General features: G+C 59.9%; 1 protein-coding gene across 1 annotated transcript; it reads left to right on the top strand.

Annotated features, from left to right (window-relative positions):
* Positions 1-345: 345 nt before the first annotated feature.
* On the top strand, positions 346-11749 carry IHH (Indian hedgehog signaling molecule). Its single transcript, XM_065672860.1, has 3 exons — positions 346-730; positions 6546-6807; positions 9779-11749. Exons 1-3 carry the CDS (start codon positions 428-430, stop codon positions 10438-10440), a joined length of 1227 nt encoding a protein of 408 aa, XP_065528932.1. The 5' UTR covers positions 346-427; the 3' UTR covers positions 10441-11749.
* The last annotated feature ends 12632 nt before the right edge of the window (positions 11750-24381 follow it).

Here is a 24381-nt window from a genome sequence, read left to right as displayed (position 1 = left end):
TCTTCAATTTCCCCTCTCACTCCTGCTCGGGGAGCGCAGGCAGCGGCGGCTCCGGCTCCGGCTCTAGCCCCGCCACGCTGACCGCCGGGGCGCAAACCGCGAGGGGCTCCAGCAGCGCCGAGCCCCGCGCCCCGCAAGCGCCCGCTCGCCTGCCAAAACAAACGGCCCTTCGCTATTTATTGCCGCCGCCGGGCCACGGCAGCTCAGAGCGGGCCGACGCCAGCCCGCCGCACCGGGCAGCCAGAGCGCACCCGCGCCGGCCAGCCGCCGCACCCCGCCGCTGCCGCTACCGGCACCGGCACCTGCCCGCCGCCGGCTGCGCGCCGCATGGGGAGCCCCGGGGCGGGCGGAGGGAGCGGCGGCAGAGCCTAGCGGGGCCCCCGGAGCCGCCGGTCCCCCGGGCCGCCCCGGGGCCGCCGGCCTCGCCATGAAGCCGGCGCGGCTGCTGCTGCTGCTGAGCGGGTACGCGCTGCTGCTGGCGCCGGCCGTGCGCGGCTGCGGGCCGGGCAGGGTGGTGGGCAGCCGCCGCCGCCCGCCCCGCAAGCTCATCCCGCTCGCATACAAGCAGTTCAGCCCCAACGTCCCCGAGAAGACGCTGGGGGCCAGCGGCCGCTACGAGGGCAAAATCGCGCGCAACTCGGAGCGCTTCAAGGAGCTGACGCCCAACTACAACCCCGACATCATCTTCAAGGACGAGGAGAACACCGGTGCCGACAGGCTCATGACCCAGGTACGGTCCCGCCGCCGCCCGCTTCGACCCCCGCGTCGGGCATCGGCGGGCACCGGGGCTACTAGGGAGCGCCCTGCGCTCCGCTCCCCTGGGGCAGCGCGGCCAGCTGCGGGGGACCCGGCGCTGCGGCTTCCCCGTCCTGCCCCGGCATCCCGGTGCCCGGCCCTGGCTGTCGGCTGGGGAGCGCGGGCATCTCCCTTCACCGGGCGCTGCAAACCTCTGCCCCTTCGGCTGGGCTGAGCGCGTCGGACCCGGAGCTGGCACCACGCTGCTCCCGGAGCCGGCAGCACCCTGTCCCCCGAGATGGCAGCACGCTGCCCCGCTGACCCTCGGATCCTGTGGCACCTATGCCTGCTGCACCCTGAAGTGTGCCCTTGTGCCTCCGGAGTTGGGAGCGCCTTGCCCTGCTGTGCTACAACCCATGTCCCCTCGTCCCCCGAGCTGGTAGCGCCCTGCCCTCCAAGCTGGCAGCGGCCTGCCCTGGTGCATCCCACGCCATGCCACTCTGTTCCCGAGCCGGTAGCACCCTGCCCTCTGCCCCGTGCTCTGTGCGCCGGCCGGCAGAGCAGGCAGCCTGCCCGCTGCAGCCGAGGGACGGGGCAGAGCCCGGTGTGCTGGCAGGGAGGACAGACGGGAGGCAGAGCCGCAAGCTGGGCTCCCGGAGCGCCCTTGCTGACCTTGGACCGCCGAAACCCTGTGCCGTGCCTCAGTGCCCCCTCCGCCCGTGTGTCTCGGGTGGGATGGTGAGAGGTGCCTGATGCGGGCTGCTTGCTGCTCTTGGGGACAGGGACAACCTGTTACAGCAAATGCCCAGTTGCAGTCAGTTTACAAGCGTTCTGGGCCAGTGGGAAGGAGAGGTGGGGGGGACAGAGGACAGCAGTGGAGGGGGGGATGATGCTGGACGAAGGTTACTCTGTGTTTTAATATTGCCAGGAGAATGCCTGAGGGTTTCAGGAATGCAGATAAGGAGCCGCACGGCCTTGCTAAGAAACCTGGCCACCAGCCTCAGCACTGGGTTACAGCCTGAGTGAGCTCCCGGGGGAGGCGGATGGGAGCCAGGGCCACCCTACTGACCGCTGCACCCCCGGTGCACGACTGACGGCTGGGTGAGCTGTGGTGGTGGGCACTGAGCGGGGCTCTGGCCATAGTTTCTGACCCAGATGCTGGTAGCAGTGGGAGGAGAAGCTGTTCGGGTGCTGGTTTGACAGCTCTGCAACCCCGTGTGTCCCAGGAGCAGGTCCCTGTGGCAGGGCTCACACTCCGGGGTGGTTCTTATGTTAGGGGCTGAAGCACAGGGACCAGGATCCCTTTGAGGCACCACCAAGCTTGGGGAGTTGTAGAAGTCAAAGTTGCTGGTGCCTGGAGCCCTGGTACTGGGCTGGAGTGTGCATCCCCTGGGGAACAGATTCAGGGATACTCGAAACAGTGAGCTCTGCTGCTCCATGCATCAGGAAGGTGGGTGACATAGTATTGCTTGAGCTGGAGGCAGGAGAGTGCTTCAGGCTGAGTTTGCTCTTGAGAGTGCTCCCACCACCTGCCCTGATGCAGCCAGTGTCTGCATCCCTAGGAGATGCATCCCTGGGAGAGGGAGGGCTCCATGCTCCACCTGCTACACTTCCTACTGTCCTGCTGCCTTTGGAAGCTCTCTGGTCTTCTTGGGGTGCCCAAGTGAGGGCTTTTACCCAGCAGGGTCCCTGGCCACCACACATCCATGCATTGATGGGTACCATGGTGCTTTAGGCAGACCTGCAGGGAATTGTCCCTGTTGCTGTGGAGGTGGCATGACTTCTGGCAGCTTGCTGCCATCCCTCAGCTGTCTGAGCTTGTCTGTTGCCCCTGGCTGTGGGAGATGCTCCCAGACATGGGACTTCCAGCTTTGGCACCATGCCCTGTGTTGCTATGGTTTGGAAAGGCCATTGACCCAACTTCTTGTCCCTTCCCCCAGTGCACCAGCTTTTACTGCTGTTGACTCACTTCAAACCTGTTTTCTTTCCCCAAGTCCAAGGGTCTGGGTGTCCCAGGCAGCCGGAAGATGCCGCCTGCTTTGGGGGGTGGGTAGTGCTGCTCTCTGCCTGCCTTTCCTTTATCGTTTCATCTTCCTCAAGAATTCCAGTGTGTTTGCTCTTGCTGGTCCCACTCGGAGGTGCTGAGATAAGGCTGGAGGCAGAGCCTGCCTCACCTCTCCCCAGCAGCTTGGCCCAGGAATGTCCTGGGTCCCCTGCCCCCATGGAGTCCCAGCCCCAAGCCTCTCCCTACCCCAGCCATCACCCTTTGCAGGCACTGCTAGCCCAGCTGGTGTGGAGACCATCCTTGCAGTGGTGAGGAACTTGTCATGGGAACCTTGGGATAGGACTCTCAAGCTTACTTTGGGAGAAATCTCACCTTGCGTGGAGATGCTAGTGGAATCCCTTTTCTCTTGACCAGGCTGTGGACATTGGGTATCTGCAGCCAGACACACTATTCACAACCCCTCTACTGAGGCTGTGGTTACACCTGGGTGTCCTGTGTATCTCTGCTCAACATGGCCCTGGGGTCCCTGCTGATGGTGCCCTGTCTTGGAGCTGTGGCCTTCCTTCCAGACCTGCTGCATTCTCTAAAGGGGTTTAACTTCCCCCATAAGACATGATCCTGTTCCCAGTCTGGACACAAGAAAGTAGATGCCGATGTTGGTCAGTGAGGAGAACATCTCTGATCATCCCAGCCTAACATCCGCCGGCTCTCCACCATGATGTGCATGGGACAGCATAGAACCACACAGCTCAGTGCAGTGGGACAAAGCCCCATCCTGCATGTGGCACGGGGGTGCCACTACAGGGACAAGCTGTGCCCACTCTTGCACACTGTCACCACCCGCCTTCATCCCAAACCCTGCTATATGCCTATTGCATGGGTGTCATCCTCCCGGCTGGGCAGCAGAACAGCACTGGGGTGGGTGAGCCATAGCCAGGGGTCAGTGCCACGCCGCTGAGCTTGGACATCCCACTCCAGCCTCGGCCCTATAGGGCCCGTGGGCCATGGCAGCATTTCCACATCTTTGCTGTCACCTTGCGAGATCTTGTGTTCACTCCCAGGCAGGAGCGGGACCATACTGCTCAGGCATGGTCACCCTGGTCCCTGAGGATGCTCTAGGCCCTCTGGGCTCTGTGTGGGGAGGAGGTGGGCTCTCCCTGTATCCCCCAGCAAGCACAGAGCCTGCAGATAGCCAATGACCATGGCTTTATGGGTCCCTGCCTACCTGTGCAGGTAGCAGAGCCCTTGGGCAGGTAGTGCCCATCTGTGCCTGCTGTCTGCTGACCATGCCTGCTCCCTGCCCATTTTTGCCTGCTCCTTGCTCATCTCTGGCTACCCTTCTCTGTTTGTTGTCTTCTCCCTGCCTCCTGTACCTGCTCCCTACCCATCCTGCCTGCTTGTCCTTACCTATCACTGCCTGCTCCCTGTTTACCGCTGCTCATCCCTGCCTGCTCCCTCCTCATAGCTACCCGTTCCCTTCACATCCTTTCCTGCTCCTTGTCCACTGCTACCCCGTGCACCCGTGCCTGCTCCTCACCCGTTAGTACCTGCTCTCCCTGCCTGTCCCCGCCTGCTCCCTGTCCACTGATACTTGTTCCTTCCCTGTCGCTCCCCGCCCGTTGGTACCTGCTCCCTGCTCATCGCTCCCTGCTCCTCTCCCGTCGGTACCTGCTCCACGCCGGTCCCTGCCCGCTCCCTGCCCGTGCTCTGACACCTGCTGGCCACCAAAGGCACAGGCATAGCCGCCGGGCCCGGCAGCTCGGGGACAGGGTGTTCGGAGCTCGGGTTTGTGCGCCCAGCCGGGCAGGCTGACCGGCAGCGGGGCGCTGCCTGCGGCGGGGAGGGGAAGGTGGGACCCTTGGGCTGGGGCTGTGCACAGGGATCGGCACAGGCAGGAGACAAGGCAGCCCAGGTGGGTCACAGGAGCTGGTGGTGGGCAGTGTCCCTGCCACGGGGACAGCGCTTGGAGGGTCTCGGTGTTCGTGTGCTGGCAGGGTGCCCCTGGAGGACAGGCGGGCTGGCAGTAAGGGCATGAGGGGTGCCCGGAGTGGGGTGCTGGCAAGGGAGCGGCAGAAGGACTCCTGAATTGGTGGCTGGGGCATATAGGGGAGGCATTGGGAGCTCCTTGCCTGCCTCCAACCCTGAACCCCCTTACTGCCCCTCTTTGCATTGTCCCCATGGGTCCAGGGACCTTGGGAACTGTTTGTGCCAAGTGGCACCAAGTGGGGTTGGATGGGGACAAAAGTCGCTCCCCTCCTTCCTCCTCCTTCCCTCACCTGGCAACTGTTTGTCCAACACTTTCCTGGCTTATCTCCCCACACCCAGGCAGCCGTGGGATGAGGGCAGAGGTGCTCCCTCACCCCATGTGGGGCAAAGGCCTGCCTGGCACTGCCCTTCCTGGGGCCCTGACCCTGCCAAGCACAAGCGGGCTTCCCTGAGAGCAGCAGCACCCACCTCCCCAGGACTGGAGCAGTACTTGGGGATGGGGTGAGGACTCACAGTTTCGGGGGTCAGCTCCCTATGGGAGCAGTGCTGGGACATTTCAGAGCCTGGGGGCATAATCAGCATTGGGTTTTATAGCCGTGGTTCATGCTCGCTGTAAGTGTCTCACCATGACGTCCTGTGGCGGTGAGTTCCAGCGCTGAGCTGGGTATCCCCTGCAGCGGCTGGCTTTTAGGCTGCTGCCCAGTCATTTCATTAATGCTTCCCAGACCTACCTCACACTTCGTCATGAGTGCTCTGTCCTTTGCTCTGCTTTTATAGCGCTCTCTGGGACCCCCCAGAATCTCCTTTCCAGGCTGCACAGTCCTCACCTGTTCACCTGAATTTGCGTTGAAGCTCCCGTATTGCTTTTCCTGCACCTTTTTTTGCTCTCCTTCATTCCTTTTGCAGCAGGAAAGGGACCAGAAGCATGGGCTGTACTTTCCCAAGCCCAGAGTCGAGGGGCTTGGTTCCTCCCTGAGATGGAGCTGTGGCTGGGGGAAGCGGGCAGTGCAAGGTGGCTGCAGCACATGCATTTGGGGCTGGTATCCCTCTGCTTGCTGGGGAGGACTGCGACAGGGGGATAAGGCAGGGCTGTTGCCTTGCTTGGGTGACCTCTGTGGCCACCAGGTGTGGGGCTTTTGGGATCTGCTGCAGTTTCTTAGCTCTGGCTTTTCAGCCCTTGTAGTGTGGACAAGCGGAGGGGGCTTCACCCCCCATCCTTTCTGCACCAGCACAGCAGAGCTCTTGGTCAGGTTTGGCATTTCCTACATAAGCAGTGGCTAGATGAAGGTATGAGGCTGCCCAGTGCTGTGTCCTTGTGCCTCAGGACTTGAGGACCATCCAGAGCAGTACTGAGGACTGGGCAGGTTGTTTCATTTGTGCCTGGAGATAGTGCTGGAGACCCTGGGGGATCCTGGGTCCTCCTCCTGTTACCTGGGAGCCCCTGAGGCAATGCTAGCACAGGGCAGGTGTCTGCAAGCATAGGGTGTTTCACACCAGCCCAGGCTGTGCTGCCCAAAAGGCTCTCCAGCATCCCAGGAACTGGGGGAGAGATGGTGGAGGAGATGGGTGCCCTGTTGGGGTGTACACCCTTGGGAGATGCTGGATCAAACAGTGGCATATCAGGCACTGCGGGGAGTCTGGAGGGCACGGGATGGAAACGGCAGCTCGTTCTCAGATTTTCCTCTGCTAGACCAGCCCCTGAAGGGCCTGAGGACCCAGAGAGGCTTCTCGGAAGCATGGTGGGATGCAACCTGCCAGCGATGCAGCTAACCCCTGCACTCCCAAAAGCTTTTACTGACTCTGCCCCTTTGCCCTGCAGCGCTGCAAGGACCGCTTGAACTCCCTGGCCATCTCTGTCATGAATCAGTGGCCAGGGGTGAAGCTGCGGGTGACGGAGGGCTGGGATGAGGATGGGCACCACTCGGAGGAGTCGCTGCATTACGAGGGCCGAGCCGTTGACATCACGACCTCAGACCGGGATCGAAACAAGTACGGCATGCTGGCTCGCCTGGCCGTGGAGGCTGGCTTCGACTGGGTCTACTACGAGTCCAAGGCACACATCCACTGCTCTGTCAAGTCAGGTAAGGCCCGGGGTGGGCAGTGAGCAGGGCCAGGGGCCAGTCCCACTGTTGCAGCTGGCTGTGTGGGGTGCTCCTGGGGGACACTGGCTCTCGCAGGGTGATTTCCCTATCTGGGGCAGACAGTCGGCTGGGGAGTGAGTCACACGTCTGTGGCCAGCACTGCCATGGGGGAAACTCTCTGTCTCACTCCCCTGTACCTGCACCCTGACCCACCCTGTCTACCTCCTCTCCATTTTCCACCCCACATCCCCTTCTCCCACAGCCTGTTCCCCATCACATCTGTCTCCCCTGCCTTTGCCCTTGCAGTCCCTTAGAGCCCAGCCGCCCATGTTCAGCTCCATCCAGCCTTGCCCTCCTCCACTGCTGGCAGCTCTTGGGCTTCTGCTGTCGCAGCAGCATCCATCCAGCCCTGACTGGCCAGGGCCGGGGACAGGGACACCCAGGCAGGGACAGGCCAGAGTACTCTGGGAACAGCTTCTCCGCTGTGCAGAGGAAGGTGGCAGAGCTGGGGGTGCTGAGGGCAGAGGCAGCTGGACTGGAGTGAGGGTGCTGATGCTGTTTGCTCCACGCCGTGAACGGGGGCGCTGCTCGCCGGCCCTACCCGTGGCCGGGAAGGGATTGCGTGGGGTGCCCGGCCCCCCCGCCCCAGTGTGGGGGGAAGCTGCTGCCCCTGCCAGGGATGCTGCAGATGCCGGCGGAGCGGCCGCGCTGGCGGCAGAGGGCAGCAGTGGCCCATCACCGCGCCCGCCGCGCTCCCCCGCGGCCAGGAGGGGGCCGAGCTGCTGTCCCGACACCGGCGTGCCCGAGTCGCGACAGGCTGGGCGCACGGAGCGCTTGCACAGCGGAGGGCTGTGTCTGCACACACATGCCCACAGCCGTGCCCGAGCCCCCATGTGCCGCGGTGGGGCCGGGGCTGCTGCGCCGGTGTCGCCCCGCGTCTCTTGCCGCCGGGCTCGGCTCCCACCGCACTATAGTGCCTGTCCTACTGCCCTAGCCCGCGGCCAGCGGCCGGAGCCCCCCAGACGCCAGCCGGCGCCCCCGCGCTGACCCGCTCCCCCGTGCCGGTGCCAGGACAGGCGCAAGGCTGGCCGGCGATGGAGGTGGGGCGATCACGCCGCAGAGAGGGAACGACGCGCCCCGGAAGAAGAGGGACGAAGCGTGAGAGAAGGACCAGGGCTTCTGTGCCCCAGGGCGCCCGGTGGGGCTGGCCGGAGGAGAGGGGCCAGGCTCCGAAGCAAGGACCATGACCAGCCTTGGGGCTGGCCAGAGGAGTGGGGCTGTGCCCCTGGAGAAGGACGGAGGCTCTTGAATGCTGGGACCAACCGAAGAGGGATGCTGTGACCCAGGCAGCAGACTGGGGCCCTGAGGCCCTGGAGGGCTTCTGAAGGCTGGCCACAGCCCCCTCACTGCACAGTGACTCCTTGGGGCTCTGAGTCTTCTCTATTTATCCCCGAGGCCATGGGGAGCCCAAGAGTGTGTGGTGGAGGCTGTGCAGTGCTTATCACGACCACCCCCCAGAGCTGTGTACAGGGGGCAGCTGGGCTGCCCCTGCCTCTTAGTAAATGGCTTTTATTTTTGTACGGATGGCTGCGTGGCCTGTTATATGTATTGTGTCTCCTCGGGTCCCCCCCTGCACCCCTCCGTGCCCAGCACCTGTGCACCCTGCTTCTGCCAGGTGCCCCTCTTGCCCTCCTGCCAGCCCCTCCCCACAGCGCTGCTACCTGCCTGGGGATGCAGGGTGCAGGATTTGGGACCTGGCCTCCAGCGCAGGCCCGGGGCGGACCCTGCACCTCATCTGAGCAATAAAAGGATTCTGTCCCAGAGATGGATGCCTCTCTTCATGGGCCTGGGGGCTGGGATTTGGCTCCGTGCAGAGCTGGGGAGTGATGGAGGGCAGTGCCATCTGGGTGGGGACACTCAGGGATTAGATGAGGGAGCTGGGAGAGGGACCTGAAGGGAGGGGCTGGGAGCTAGAAGCTGGAACTGTGCAGGGCGAGGAGCAGGACCCTGGATGAGATGACCCTAGCAGATGGTGGGAGGACATCATATAGATGCTGAGATAGGGGTTGCTGGGGCTTGGGAGAGCAGGGCTGCTGTGGGAGATGAATGCCATTCCTTGGGAAGCCAGGGTTCCCCTGCTAAGTGCCAGGATGGTACTCTGGTGATAGTTGGTGTCTTACTGTATCTTTTCATCTGAGGAGGGGTAGGAATGCTGTGCCACATCCCAGGGGACAAGTCCAGAGAGTCTGGGTGCTTTACTCTGTCACAGCTGCTAGCAAACCCCTGCCCAGAAAGCTGGTGGCTTTTTCCTGATGATGGCCACAAACTGTGACATCTCCCTGCAGCTCAGAGAGGGGGTTGGCTGGCACGTGTGGTGCAGGGGTGAGCAGGCAGAACGGAGCAGGGCTACAGAGTGGGGTGAAGGGGTGCCACAGTGCTGTGGGAGGGTGCTGCACTCTGCGCACACTTCCTTGTAGCATCCTCCCCATCAGTACCCGGGCCCACCACCACAGGGGATGGGGATGATGTGAGCATGCAGAGCACTCTCCTCCTCAGCCTGACATTGACTCAGGGCTCTGCCTCCCTGCTTTTGAGCTTTGGGTGCCCCTGACACTGCCTTGTGCGTCTGGGGCTATGGCTGTGCCCTGCCCCCCTTGCTAAGCAGGTTTCAGGACCTGGGTCTGCCGAGCAGTGCACTGGCACCATAGCACGAAGCAGATGCTGCCATGTGTGGCTTGAGCCCTCAATTGCCACCCCCAGTGAAACAGTGCTGGGGGAATAGACACCCAAAGAGCCTGGATTAACGGCTTGGGGGTGTGTAAGGGACGCGTGATTGTTGGTGAAGCCACGGAAGGGTTATCCCCAGGTGGGCAAAGCCAGGCAGCCTGGGAGGGTCTCTGTGTGTCGCGGAGGGGTGATGCTGGGGTTCTGTCAGACAGGTAACCCCTCTGTCCTCTCTTTCCCTGTGCAGAGCACTCGGCCGCTGCGAAGACAGGCGGCTGCTTCCCTGGGCGGGCGCTGGCAACGCTGGAGGATGGTGTGCGGACACCGCTGTGGGCCCTGCGCCCGGGCCAGCGGGTGCTGGCGATGGACGAGGCGGGCAGGCCCACCTACAGCGACTTCCTGGCTTTCCTGGACAAGGAGCCCCGCGCCCTCACCTCCTTCCACGTCATCGAGACGCGGGAGCCGCCGCGACGCCTGGTGCTGACCCCCACCCACCTGCTCTTTGTGGCTCAGAACTCCTCGGCGCCCGCCGCCCGCTTCCACCCCACCTTTGCCAGCCGCGTGCGCCCCGGACACTTTGTGCTGGTGGTGGCGGGGGGCGGTGGCTTGCAGCCCGCCGAGGTGGTGGCGGTGCGGGACCGCAGGGATGTGGGGGCCTATGCCCCGCTGACGCGCCACGGGACGCTGGTGGTGGACGGTGTGGTGGCCTCGTGTTTCGCCCTGGTGCAGGAGCAACATCTGGCACAGCTGGCCTTCTGGCCACTTCGGCTCTACCACAGCCTCGTGGGGTGGCCAGGGGTACAGGGGGACGGCGTGCACTGGTACTCGGGGCTGCTCTACCGCCTGGGAAGGCTGCTCCTGCCCCCCGACAGCTTCCACCCGCTGGGGGTACCCCAGATGGAGAGCTGAGGGTGTGCCCCAGCCTGTGCTGCTGGTGGAGGTGGTGGCTGCGGGGCGGCTCACCAGGGGCCAGCACCCCCTCCCAAAGCTGGGTGCCCGTGTAGAGCTGCCTGCTTGGGGCACAGCCGCCTCCCAGTTAGGGAGCACTGGGGCGCCTGGTGTACCTCCTCCCTGCCCACCACTCCCTCCTCACCCCCTGTTCCTTGATGCAGGGGGAAGGCACAAAGGGTCCCCCCCCGAACATGGGGTTGCCCCCGGCTGGATCCACATGCTGCTATTTGTGTGTGTGTGATGTACGTGTGCGTGTGCAGAATTAGCTAACAACGGAGGTCTGATAGGCCAAGGGGAGAGGGAAGAGGAGACAGCCCTTGGCTGCAGGCTGCTCCTGCAGGGCTCCCAGCCTGCCTGCACCCGGTGGAGAGGCTTTGGGAGAAGGGCCCCAGGGCCCATTGCTGGGCAGCCCGGGCGGGAGGGCAGGCGATGCCATTCCCACTCACGTGACACGGAAGCTGGGAAGAGGGTGATCCGGGTACTGGAACTGTGCCTTGCCTTTAGGCTCTGCCTATGGGTGTAGGGGGGCACCCAAAATCAGTCCTGATGTGCCTGGGGTGCCCAAGCATTGGCAGGACTGGAAGGGCAGGCATGAAACTCCAGACTTGGTGACACAAATGCTGCTGGAGCAAGGGACTCTGTAGTGGGACCTAAGCTCTGCTCAAAGCCAGTATTGTACCCACCTGGCCAGACATGCCCATGGGGATGCTGTGACCTCATGGGGGGGCTCTAGCTGGCAAGAGGGGGTTGCAGAGGCAGGGTCTTGGGCAGGAAGGTGCAGGTGTCAGCCAGGCATGGGCGCACACTGGTAGGGGGAGCTGGGGCTGCAGGCACACGTGGGGAAGGAAAGCATCGTGGGAGCAAAGCGCTCCCTCCCTTGCCTCCCTGCGTCGTGCCCTGAGCTGGCTGAACCCACAGACATGCCTTTCCCGCCCCAAAGCTAAACCATTCCTCAAGCTCCAGACCCTGCCTGGCCCATCCTCCCTGACCCCCCCCAGCACCCCAAACCCTCAGGGTAACTCATTGCTGCTCACCCGCTCTCGGGGCCTGGGGGGAATTCTGTCAGTGCTGCAGCCACGCTTCCCCCCTCAAACTCCTGTCTAGAGTCTTAGCCTCCCCTGGCTCCATATTAGCAGAGGTGAGGGGGCTGGGGGCGGGGGGGGGGGGGTGACCCGTGTTCCCCCTGCAGCATCATGCGTCTTTATTTATTGACCTGCTCTTTGTATGTGCCATGGATGGGAGGCAGCGTGGGCACGTGCAGGTGAGACGGGAGCGGGGGGGGGGGGGGGGGGGCGTGAAGCTGTTTGGGTGGGGGATGATTTTTTTTTTTTTAAACAAAAAGCAGAAATTATTTAAAAATTATTTTAAAGCACAGTTTTTATGGTGATCGATATCCAGGGCAAAGTAAGAGAGTGCGAGCACGGCCGACTGCAGGTGTGGTTTTTGTCTCTTCACTGGATGTAACTTTCCTGGGCGGGGACACAGCCAAATAAATCCATCATCTCCCAGGCAGGCGCTCCGAGCTCCGGTGTGGGGAGTGAGGTGGGGATGGGGAGAGCTCACTGCCCATCATAAACAGGGCAGGCAGGGCTAGAGGGCATCTTGTGCTTTTCCCAGAGCAAGATTTGGCTGCTCAATGCCTCCAACAGCAAGGGTGAGCTCTCTCTTCCATCTCCCCTGTACACAGGAGAGGTGGGCAGCCAGAGGCCTACATGGGACAAAGCTGTCACTGGAGCCACCTGGAAACTAAGGCAAGTGGGGCAGAATGTGGGAGGGACAGCCACTGTGGGACTGGCAGGGGCACCTCTGCATCCCAGTCTGGGCCCATCACCCACATGCCTGGCCATGCTGGGACAGCCTTCCCCGCCATCTCTATCCCTACAACACCCCCTAGCCCAGTGCTTCTGGAGAAGGTTGACCCCTACCCTGTACACTGGGTTTCCAGTGTCACTAGTGCTCATCATTGCTGGCTCTGGCCCCTTGCCCCTTGCCAGCCCTGTCCCCCTCCACCCCACCTCCACACCAGCAGAAGGGAAGACCACCAGCCAGCACCCCACATACCTGCCCTACCCAAACACCCCTCTGTGCACCCCTTGCCCCATATCCAAGCTGCCCTGCCCTGGTCTCTCCCTTGGGACCACAGTCCCTCCAGGGCTTTCCCTGGACCCCATGGCATAGTAAGTGTGGAGCAATTCGGCAGCAGGCTGTCAGCAAGGGCCCTCATCACCACGGCTAATTTAAGGGCTCTGCAAGGGGACTGAGCTAATTTAATTAGGTTCTTATTACAGAGAAGGACAAATTGGTCCCCGGGGGGGCCACAGGGTCAGGCTTTTGAGAGGCGCTTTATGGAGTGAAATTTCAATCAGGCTGCCGTTGCAGGCATGGGGAGCTGCAGGCAGGGGATGCACAGGGAGTGGATGTGCCCTTTGAGGTACCCTGTGGTGCTGTGGGCAGCCCATCTCCAGGCCCAGGTTTTTAGAGTATCAGTGAGTATGTGGTACAACTTGTTGCCCCATTAGGAGGATGCTGCAGAGTATTGGGGGACTGCTTTTGGGTGGAAGCAGGGAATGCCAGGGGTCCTGGCTCTGTTCCCTGGCTGTTCCCAGGGCAGCGAGAGAAAGGAGGAACACCCATAAAGAAGATTTTGGGGTCTTTCTGAAGCCATAGTATCTCCCCTCCTAGACCTATAAATCCCCATGCTAATAATGGTGAGGACAAAATCACGTTCAGCTGACAGACAGGACTTCATGACCGGCGGTCTTTCTTCCCTGGATGTCCCCCTCTTTCTTGTCACTCAGCCCCAGGAGAACCCAGGCAGCCTGGGGGTTGCCCCTCTGCTCGTGGGCACCTGAAGCAGCCCCATCTCCCAGAGTGCCAGTCCCGAGTGGAGAGGTCCCACCAGAGTTCCGGCTGGGTGATGATGGATGGGGATGCTGGTGGGTGGCCGGCAGACGGGCCGGGCTGGAGGGTACCACAATGGATGTCTTTCCATCAATTTGCCCTCATTACCATGTCAATGGTGGGCGGGAGGGAGAGGAAGGGCATGTGGTGCAGGAGAAACCCCCCACATGCTCCCATCTGGGGTAGCGTGTCCTCCCCGCCATCCCTCCAGCCCTGTCTGAGCTTGTTAAGCCAGCGCCAGCAGACCCCCGGCCCCAAATTCAGGGGCGGAGAAGTACCACCCCCTATTCACAGCCTTGAAAAGGCTACAGGGTCCGGCGCTGTTAACAAGGGGGGACACTTGTTCCCGTCCCCGCCTCTCCCGTCTGTCCCTCGCCCCGTGGCCTTCTGCCGTGGCAGTGCCGAACAGCCCCGCTGGCAATGGAGGCGGGGGGCTCGGGGAGCGCAGCACCCCGAAAGCATCTCCTCTTCATGGGGAACTGCACCTCAGCGCGGCGCGGGCAGGAAGCAACGGCAGGGAGGGCATCCTGCGGGACTGCAAGGTTAAACATTCCCCGCGGTGCAGGAGCGGGCAAGGAGGCGGTTTGTGCCCATCACCCAGGATCTCTGGGTCTAATCAGATCCCCACGGCCTGGGGCGTGACGGTGATGGGGGTACACCCCGAAATATCTGGGCCTGCATGCAACAGCAGGTTGTGGGAATCCTCCTCCCGGAGAGGGCAGACAGACCCATGGCTGCCCCAGAAAAAGCCCGGAGGAAGCAAGCTGCGTAGTCCGGCTCGGCCCCGCACGCTGCCAGCCGGCGGGTGCCCGCAGAGGGAGCCCGTATCCGCTTCCCACGTGCATCAGCTCAATTTAGCTTAATGGCTTTTCGGAGTGCTGCTGCTCCGGGGGCAGGAGCCCACAGGAGCCCCGGCAGCGTGCGTGGTGCATGGTATTGACTGCGGAGCCCATCCTGTGCCCCAAATGCCTCCACCACCTCCCACTGGCCCGAACCCCCACCTCCTGCCCCTCTCTCGGGCACGGCAGCCGTGCGGGGACAGCTGCCTCCACTGCAGGAGCTGCCTGCTTCTCCGCGGAGCGCCCCCGCCTGCCCTTGGCAGCTTCTCCCGGGCGGGGCTGGAGGGGCTTCAGCAAGCAGGAGCCTCAGGGACTCACATCACAGCCCTCTGTGCCTGTACAGATGCGGACAGACAGGCATCCACCCCTTACACATAACTTTATCCCCTCGACAGACACATGCTCTTCACCTCGCCGGTCATGCTTGAATACCCCCCAGCTCTCAGCATTGCCATCCAATCACGCAAACTACTCTCTTTCCAGCCAGGATACGTTATATCCCAGGCAGCCTCTTGAGCACCCAGGTGTCCCTGTGTCCCTGATATTTGCCCCTTCCTGGCAGAGGCCGGGTTCATGTGCATGGCCCATGGTGGCAGCATGGGCACCGTGAGGACCATAGGACACGGGCACCGGGGGCTGCCCACCTCTGCAGCCATGCCCGCCACATGTCTCCAGGGCAGACAGCACTCTGGACCCACAGAGGGGGCTGACACCATTTCCCCTCACTCAGGGTGAGCCCTGCAAACCCTCCCACTCCAGCACTGTCTAGCTCCCTCTCCCATGGTGTGGGGTGTAGAGCTAATACACTAAAGCCCACCTTTCCCTTCCCATATCCCTTCCCCAGCTGCGGGGTAGGCAGAGCAGGGGTGATGCTGGTGCTCCCCCACACTCTGTACAAGGGAGAGGTGGCTGGGGACCATGCAGGGGGGTCTGTCAGCAGGCAGCAGCCATTACCTCGTACATTGTCCCAGTACAAGACAGGGTCTCCCAGCACCACGGGAGCAGCCAGCAGATTATGACCCCAAGGGAAACCCAGCAGCATCTGGCTCTGACTTCCACCAGTGGCTCTGAGGTGCCCATGATATCGGGATGGGGGTGTGTGAGTATGTGACCATGTGCAGGGGACGAGTAAGAATCTAATCAGGGTCCTTTTCCTCAATAAATCATTTGTCTCAATCCAACGCCCTCCTTCCTGCTCTAATAACTCCCGGCCTGGGCCCCACAGCCACAACAATGCAGCTAATGGAACGATTTATTTTCATAATGGTGCTGGTGGGGAGAAGGGGCGGCCGGGGCGGGGGCAGCACGCTCTGGGGCAGGAGTTTCTAATTAGTGAATGAAATTTGATGTAAGGCTGGAGGAAGATGGATTCGCTGCCTGACAAGAGGCCTTTCAGCTCATCAAAGTGCCCGAACAGGGAGGTAAATTAAATTATCTCTAATTCCTCACTAACCTCCAGGGAGTCACCCTTCCACCAGCTAAAGGTGGGTCCCTTCCTGAAATGAAGAGGCACTTGAAGGACTGCGTGGAAGGGAGCAGACTCTGTGAAGGGATGGGGATGACAAGATGGGATGGGGTGGGACAGTGGAACAGAACAGGCTGCCACTGACTTTGCTGAAGAATGGGGAAGGAAAAGGTGATGATGAAGGGTAGAGTTACAAATGGTCAATAAATAAACAACTCCAGGGACTAACGACTGGTTTGCAGCAAGTTTTCCATCCGTGTTTGTCACTTAACCCGTCAGGGAGCAGGGCTAAAACCCAGCTGGTACTGGGGTGGAGCAGAGCAGCCTGGCAGCAAGGAAAGGCATCCCAGGCCTCAAGGGGTTTGAGCAGGGACAGCACTTGGCTTTGAAGGGGTGACTGATGCTGCAGCAGGCAAAGGGTTCAGTGCAGGGGAATTCTTCAGCAAAGACTCTTGTTCTTCTCGCTCTACGTGATCTGGGGCCAATGCCAGTGAGGTCAATGCTTGTGGTTTGAAAGCTGTTCTTGGGATACACAGTGTTTTTTTCCTAAATGCCCAGATCCTGGAGTCCTGTGATGGAGACTCAGTTTTCACAGAGAGTAAGATCACTCCCTCCTACCACTCCTGCTTGCTAGAGGGACCTTGCAGTGCCAACCTGCCACCACCCCAGATGTCCTAATACCATAGTGCAAAGAAAAAAGCTTGGTGCTACAGCTGAAACCAGCCCCTGGCTCTCTCTGGGGCAGGCAGCACTACAAAATGCCCTGAAAGCACTGGAGCACACCACAGCTCCCCTCCTGCAGGGCCAAGGAAACCCATTCAGGAGCAGCAGGTTCCCAGGTTACCTTTCCATGCAAAATCATGGTCTGCATTTCCTGCAAGATCTCCTGCCCTCCTGACCACAGCACCGCCGAGTGGCTGCGCCCACAGTACAGCCTAGGGAAGGAAATAGGGGTGCTGTGGAGACACGGGGGACAGCCAGGGCCCTGCAGCAGTGCCAGGGGCTTGCTGCAGGCTGGGGAGCACAGTGCCCTCCGCACAGCTGAGCTATGTGGAGCTGGGGCAGGCGCGGAGCTGGCTGTGCTGACCCAACACTCCAGGAATTTAATTTGTTTAATATATTCCCTGGGAAAGAAGAAAATAAATAAGTGGCACCTTGCGTGCCCCCATGTCTCACTCTCACAACGACGGTGTCAGCTTAACGAGCCGAAGCCCTCAGCCTGATTAACCAGCCACTGCTCCTGCTAATAGGGAACCACCGAGCAGAGTGATTGATGCATGGAGAGCATTAGCCCCTGCAGCCTGGCGCTCTACTGCCAGGCTGGGGCACTGTGCCCACTCCAGCCCTCCATACCCAGGGCAAGATCAAGGCAAAGGTGCCCTCTTGCCCCAGGAGGATCATCCCGCCCCACTGCTCTGTGGTGTAGGCAGTGCCTGGGAACACGGTGCTGGGGCTGGTTTTGCCTCTAGAGATAAGGACATGCTGGTGGGTTCCTACTAGCTGTGGGGCAGCTTCTCAAAGCAGGGGCTGAGAGACAGGCTTGTGCTGTCCCCCATGGGCTGGAGTAGGGACAAGTGGGGACACTGAGGCACAGGGATGCACTGGAGGCCACAGAGACAGCCCAGCAGGAGTCCATGAGTCTTGGCAGCTCCTTCAAAGCTTTAATCCACCAAGCCATTACCATACCACTAGGAAGTGGTACGGTAGGAAGGTATTTCTAGGAAGCAAACCCAAGTGTCCTGACCCTCCCTTTTTCCCATCCGTCCCTTGGTCAGGCCCTTCTGCAGCCCTGCTTGCATGTCCTTCTGTCTGTCCCATTCTTATTGAGGTGTCCCTGGGTGACACTGCAGAGGCATCACCCGCTCCCACCATCCCTGTCACGCAGTTTCACCACCCCTACCCCCACCTTGGGAAGGGGTTAATCAGCAGCCAGGGAGACAGGGTAATAAATGGCTGTTATCTTGTTAATGAGCTGACATTAATTAGAGCCCAAGGTCCTGGGAGGAGCAGCTGATTTATCCCGTCACCCTGGGAGCAGGTTAGGAGCTGGCTCCATGGAAAGGCCATTGACAGGGAAGATGTAAGACTGTGTTGTGGGGTGGAGGGGGTCGCCTTGCACCCATCCCTGCACTGCCCCACTAACCCCTCAAGAACTGAGCCCTGGCTCCCTTCCCTTCCGGGGAGAAGCTCTGGCCTTAGGACAAGTCCCAAAGCAAAACCAGAAGATCCTGGAGATGACAGGAAAAAGCAGGGATGGGGGATCCACTGGTGCACCCAGAGATGGGGGTGCCGGGGGAAGAAAGCCTGGCTCGCCAGGGATGTGTGGTACTGGACATGATGGGCTGGTGTCATGGGCAAGGGTATTGGGAACGGAGGCACAGGGAGGCAGCTGGAAGGATGCTGTGTATTCAGTCACTTCCCTGCTTTCCTGGATGATGCTGAGCAATGGGAGATGTTGTCTGTTTAGCCTCTCCCCTGGGGTGAGGACAGACGGTGAGGAAAAGCTCCCGTGCTGCCTGAGCTGATGTGGGAGACAGTAGGATAGGGGAGGTCTCTGGGTGGGTGCTGTGGGCTCATGGTGTTTCAGGGTCGAAGGAGAAAGGTATCAGGGGCTAATGGGACTGTAGATGTAGCAGTCAGGCCCTGGGTCCTTGCAAGAAGTGGCTCTGAGCTGACTGTGTGTCCCTGTCTCTCCAAGCCATGTGTTTACAATGGGACAAGCCATCTGTCCCTGTGCAGATCAGCTCTGTAGCACATCACCGCACCCCAGGAAGCTGAGCCAACAGCTAATAACAGGGAGCCCTAGGACATCCCCTGCCTGTTCCCCTGCAGCTGTATGGCCTGATACTGTAGGATGCTGGGGCTCCAGCCCTTCATGGTGGCTGTGTGCTGGGATCAGGTGTGACACTTCAGAACTGCCCTGGCTGTTTCTGCTGGGGACAAGCGCTCTCCCTGTCCTGCAAGCCTTCCCATGCAGATTTGCCATCCCCTGGCTCCAGGATGGGAGCTGTTAACATGATTCTTCTGCTCAGCCTTGCTGTGTCCCATCAGAGATGGGGCTGCTTATTTGAGGAATTGCTTGGCCAAATAAACAGCTGCTCAGAAATCCCTGCAGGCTTGAATAGGAGGGCTTGAGCTGTGTTTGCTTTGCCTGTTAACCCCTTCGCTTGGGCAGGTATGTGGGGCTCAGAGCAGAGGGAGGTGTGTACCCCTCCGAGCCCATGCAGTGGCAGGGGATGGAGGCATAGGAGTTTCTGCCTTTCAGGACCGATCCCTGCCTGCTTGATGGAGCTGCTGATGTGACAGGATGAACAAGTCCTCCAGAGCCTGTGGCTGTTTCAGAAGGCCCTGAGATGGGCAGAAGCAGGCAGACCCACATAGTGTGGGGGACAGGCAGGGGCAGGGCATACCAGCAGCTAAGCACAGCAGCTCTGGAAGCAGGCAGGGAGGTGGCTTCAGCAACTTGCCTGACACTTGTTTCCTGCCATCACCAGAGCAGGGGCAGAACCCTAAAGACATATAAGGACCCCATGAGCATCTCTGAGGGAGTCTGTGGATGGCTGCTCTGCTCTTCAGAGCAGATACAGAGGGGACAGCACCAAGCAGCCTGGAACCCTGGAGCTGGCTGTGCCAGGTCTGACACAGGCTGGGCTCAACTCCCACTGCTGGGTGCTGATTAAGACTCATTACCTGGTTGGTTAACGGAACCTGGGCTGCTCACAGGTGACTTCAAGTGTTCATTTAGCCACAAATCACCGAGGGTTGGCAGTTTATTTACCTTCCCCACCAGCCTCCTGTGGCTTCCCAGACTCCAGAGATAGTGGGTGGCCCTGCTGAAAGGGGCAGGGAAAGGGCAGCGTCCCACTGTGGGGAGTAGTCAAGGCTCCCACAAAACCTGGGACACCCCAAACTGGATCAGACCAGGGGCTCAGCCTTCTCTGGGCTGGAGGCTGCAGAATGTAAGTGAGAGTGGGACACTTCTACAGCTGCTGTTATGGGGGAATGGCTGAGAAAGCACCTGCAAGCAGGCTTACAGCCTCTGTCTCCAGCATCGATGGTGCTTCTGGGCTGTACTTTTCCACTAGCTGGGTTGGGACTACAGTGCTGCAGGTGACCTGAGGCACCAGGGCCAGAGCAGCAAGATCCACTGTTTCCTGAGGGATGCTATGAGCAAGGTTGTTACACTGTGGGTCTCCTACAGAGAAGTAATTTCCAAAGATGGAAAGCTCTGGGAGCTGTCACCTGGGGACCAGCTAATGCTTAGCAAGTGAGTACAGCCATCCTGGGGACAGGGAGCTCCTTCTAGGCTTAAAAGCTATAACCTGGGCAGGAATTAGGGTGCCTGTCACCTCTCTGGGATGGGCTAAGCACACTGGTTCCTGCACCGGTCCCTGTCTCAGAGGCGGCTTCTACTGACTAAGTGACCCAAACCCACCAGAGGTGCCTAGTGCTAACTAAACTGTGCATTTAGTAGGTAGAAGTCAAGACAGCCCCAGCATGGGTCACGTCTTCATCTGATGTCTGGGATAAGAACTTGATTCTGGGAAAATGGAAGTCTGGTCCCAGTCAGTGACTGTTTTATCAGGCTGTGGATTATCCTTGGCACCCTTGACTTTGATCTTGGGAAAGCTGGGTTTGCTGAGGGACATTACGTTGCCTCCCAAGGTGACACTGAGGAAGTAGCAGGGCTGTAAAACTGAACTGTGCTCCCAAATACTACCTGTGATCCCATGGCTTGTTTCAGGGAGCTCAGGCACTGCTGGTGACAGCTTGGGGAAGCATGTGAACTACTTTAGGTAGTGGTGTGAGTCTCTACAGATGCTGAAAACTTGGGTGCACCAGAGCGGGATGTCTTTGGTTGCCATGTGAGTGTTTGCTCTTCTAGTTTTACTCCTGCTGCTTGACCTTGTAGGGCTGGAAGTTATGCAAAGAAATCCATTTGAGGCTATGGAAAGAGAAAAATAATGCAAAGAGAGCTCTGGTTGTCTAGCTGGACACCTTCAGGTCAACAATTAAAGGTTTTGCAGAGCTTGTGTACACTCGCCCTGCCTAGATGCTGCTGTGGCTGCTGCTTTCAGGTGGCTGAAGAAAGACTGGGCTCTGAAAGTCCAGCTGAGGCACATCCAGGAAAATCCCACAAAATGTCTGGGCAAAGGAAAGAGTCCCAGGAAGCCCTGGGTTGTGTGAACGCTCCTGGTGCTGCCCATTGCCCTGCAGAGGATGCTGCAATCAGGCCCTCCCAGAGAGGTGAGGGAGCTGAGCAACCTTGCTGCTGCCTGGGCAGCACTGGTCTGCACTTGCTAGGCATGAATGTACTAAATGGTTAAGCATGGTGGCACCTTCATGGCACAGTGTGTGAAGCGCATCAGGCAGAGGACAAATGGGGATGTTGATGTGGTGGGTTGAGCCAGGGAGGGGTGTGGAGATGGGAGAAACACTCTGGCTGGTTCAAGGCTTCAAGCTGGTCCATCCAGCTCTGTGCAGGCCTCAGGAGAGCTGTCCTGGATGTGCCCAAGACCTTCACAGCAGCAAGGTGGTGTTTGCTGACCTGTTTCATGGAGCCAGTCACACTGTGAGTGCTTTGCTACCACTGGGTGAGCAGAGGAGGCCCTGGGGTAACAGCACAGGGTAACCTGTGGTGGGGACTGGAAGCAAGATGGTGCTGGTGGGGAACATCCCTCCTTAAACTCCACCTCCTCCTGAACTGGGGTGACTTCCTAGGGTAGCTCCTGTCCACAGTGCCATGTGCCCCCAGGCCATGGGAGCAAGCTGTCTTGCTGGCTCATATTCTGGGGTCTGCTACATGTTGCTGGTGTTTGGGTCTGCCTTAGATCCTCTGTGGAGAAGGATGCTGGGCAGAGGTAAGGGGCCAGGCCGCAATCATGTTCACTTATTACAATTCTCAGATCTAGTTAGCAACCAGGTGAGCTGTCACCAGAGGACCTGATGGATGGGGAAGAGAGTTCCCTCCTTCCTGAGGCTGGAAATGAAGCTAATCAGACCTGGACAACTTAATCCAGCTCTGATCTGATTAACGACCCTGAAGACTGTGAACTCATCAGCATCCTGGCATCTATCACTGGCTGCGTCCCACCCCTTCTGCCGACCACTGCTGGGCACAGCACTCGTGTGCACAGCCCTGGGTTCCAGCTCTCTGCCCTGCATGGTGTGGGCTACGTGTAGGCGGCTCCAGCCCTGGACAGCCCTCTTGCAGCATCCCAGTGTCTGGGTTTGGTTCACCTTGGGGAAGGAGCTCCCTCCATGCTTTTTCTAGATTTCTTTGTTAGGGTGTTTTCACTCAGGTTTTATGGCTGGTGTCTGCAAAGATTTCTTGCCTGTGCAATTCCAAGGTTGCAGCTTGGCTTCCTGTACTTGCGTTACCCTGGGATCTGTGAATTGGGCACCAGCCTGGGTTGCTGATTCTTGGAGAAGCTGTTTGTCTTTGGAGAGCCTCCTTAGGTGGTACAGGGGACTTCAGTGAGGACAGTAATTTGAGACTCTGTGCTGTGACTCAGACCCTCAGAATGAGCCTCGCTCCCTGCTCCTGCTACCCAAGCTACACTGTGCTCAGGGCTTGGCAGTGGTTACCCAGCCTCCCCTGGCCTGGCTACGGCTACCAGCCCGTCTGCCACCCCATGGTGGTCACTTCTCTGTTATGCTCCAGTGCAGCAGCCCCAATCTCTGCCCCGGGTATCAATGCATGTTCTCTGTGCAAAGCTAACAAGCCACTGCAATCCTAGGAGCCAGTTTTGAGAATTCAGATAAGGAAGTGGTGGGTCCTCTCTTGCTGCTGTCACCATTGCAGGCTGTTGACCTGCAGTAGAAGAGCTGCCCTACCTCTCCTGTGCCCTCTGGTCCCTGAATACTTGCTGCACTTTTCCCTTGTGCTTGGGAGCCAGGCTGTTCCATTGCTCCCCAAATCTTGTCTGCGTATGCCTGTTGCTTGTGAGGGCTGGCTACTCCCATGGCGGGGAGAGTGAAAGGGCTTGGGGCCCTTTCTGTTTGTCAGGGATGTTGGCTTCTGTCCTGGGAAAGCAGAGGGGGGTGAATTTGGGGGTGGGGAGAGCCCTACAGCATGCGTGATGGTGGAGAGATGGTATGGCAACAGGTGCAGGGGTGCTGGGGGTGGAAAGGGACCTTCTGTACCCTCTGTCCAAGTAGGGTGTTTTACTATGGGGTGACATACACCCCAAATTCCCTTCTTAGTAAATCCAGCTCTGGCTGTCCATAGGGCTGATTCCTGCGCTCCTCCATCCCAGAAAAGCAGCTGGAAAGGGGCAGTTGTGCATCTGTTCCCACACAGGGGGAGTTTGGGGCCAACCCAGTGAAGCTCCTGAGTGCTGGGCTCAGGAAGTGAAAGGAGGAAGTTGTCCCACACGTGGGACCTTTAGAGCTCCCTGCTGTGGGTGACACCTGTGCAGGGAGCACAGCAGGCTCTGCACCAGCCTGGGAGGGAACGGGGAAGAGCAGCCCCTGGGGTTACTGAGCAGAGAAAGCAAAGGAGACTGAGGGAAAGCTCCATATGCTCCTGCCTTTCTTCCCCTTGGGCAACTGCTTGCAGCCTTTGTGGAACACAGGATACAGGGGGGTGGACCCATCTCTTGCTCAGGGAATACAGCAGTGCTGGAAATGCTAAACAGGGAAGAAATACAGGGCTGGGAGTTCCCTTTTAGCCACCATAATATTTAGGCAGGGCAATAATGGCTTCTTCACTTGCCTTCCGAAGAGCAGGACCCATCATTGGGCAAAACAAGAAGAGGCTTTTCTGACTGTGCCAGCATGATAAAATAAAGTGAGACCCAGAGACACACAGATGCACTTGTGGGCACTCTGGCTCTCCCTAAACACCACTGCCAGGACATCTGGCCCTCTGGGCTAGCTCTGCTCCTTCTCACCCACATCTCTCAGACAAGCAAAGGCTTTTCTCTCTACCCTTCCCTGGTGCTGCTCACCAAGCTGTGTCCTGTCTGAAAAAGATAAAATCAAGCAAATGAGTAACAACCTGCCTGCAAGCACCTGCTTTGTTGACATGGGTGATGGAGGGTGGTGGCGTCTGTGTCCAGCTCAAATCCATTGATCTCCCTGGCCCTGAGTGGTGCAGTAGGAAAGGAATGGCATAGCTGGGTACAGCTAGTGATTCCTTTTGCACTGGGCACGAAGGAGCCTGTGGGTGAGGGCCTTCCCTGCCCTCCCAGCCAGGCACTCTGCCCCCCAAGTGCCTGGGGGCTCTGCAGAGCCAGGGCAGAACTGGAGTCCAGCAGGTCTTTGCCTACACTTGCTGAAGTCAGTTGAGTCTCTCCAGATATCTCCCAGCCGTTACAGCCACAGACCCTCTCCTGTACCGAGAGTCTCTGAGGAAAGCGAGGGTGGCTCTGCCCTGGGACAATGGGCTCAGCGCCCTGGGCGGCGGGTCCTGCAAGCCGCGTGTGCACCAGGGCTGTGCTGGGTTGTGAGGCTGGGGAGGGGGCAGAGGGCTCCGGGTCAGGCCCCGGAGTGTCCCTGCTGCTGCGGCCGGGGGATGAGGCAGCCGGAGGGGAGAGCCCGGCAGGGGCCAGCGGGGAGGCAGGCCGGGCCGCAGGGGCGGGGGGGGCGGCGCGGAGCCAATGGGGAGCCGGGGCAGATGGAGGGAGGGTTAAAACCCCCCCGGTGGCGGCGGGCGAGCGAGTGCCCGGGAGGAGGAGCGGCAAGGAGGGC

This window comes from Lathamus discolor, chromosome 3 (genome assembly GCF_037157495.1).
Source record: "Lathamus discolor isolate bLatDis1 chromosome 3, bLatDis1.hap1, whole genome shotgun sequence".
In the NCBI taxonomy this organism is placed as follows: domain Eukaryota; kingdom Metazoa; phylum Chordata; class Aves; order Psittaciformes; family Psittacidae; genus Lathamus; species Lathamus discolor.
Note: the sequence above shows the minus strand (reverse complement) of the source record. Positions and strands in the feature narration are given on the sequence as shown.

Excerpts from the sequence above, each read along its gene's own strand:
- IHH (XM_065672860.1), top strand. The coding sequence starts at position 428 with ATGAAGCCGGCGCGGCTGCTGCTGCTGCTGAGCGGGTACGCGCTGCTG. Across the intron at positions 731-6,545 it reads CCGACAGGCTCATGACCCAG|CGCTGCAAGGACCGCTTGAA; the intron begins GTACGGTCCCGC and ends TTTGCCCTGCAG. Across the intron at positions 6,808-9,778 it reads CCACTGCTCTGTCAAGTCAG|AGCACTCGGCCGCTGCGAAG; the intron begins GTAAGGCCCGGG and ends TTCCCTGTGCAG.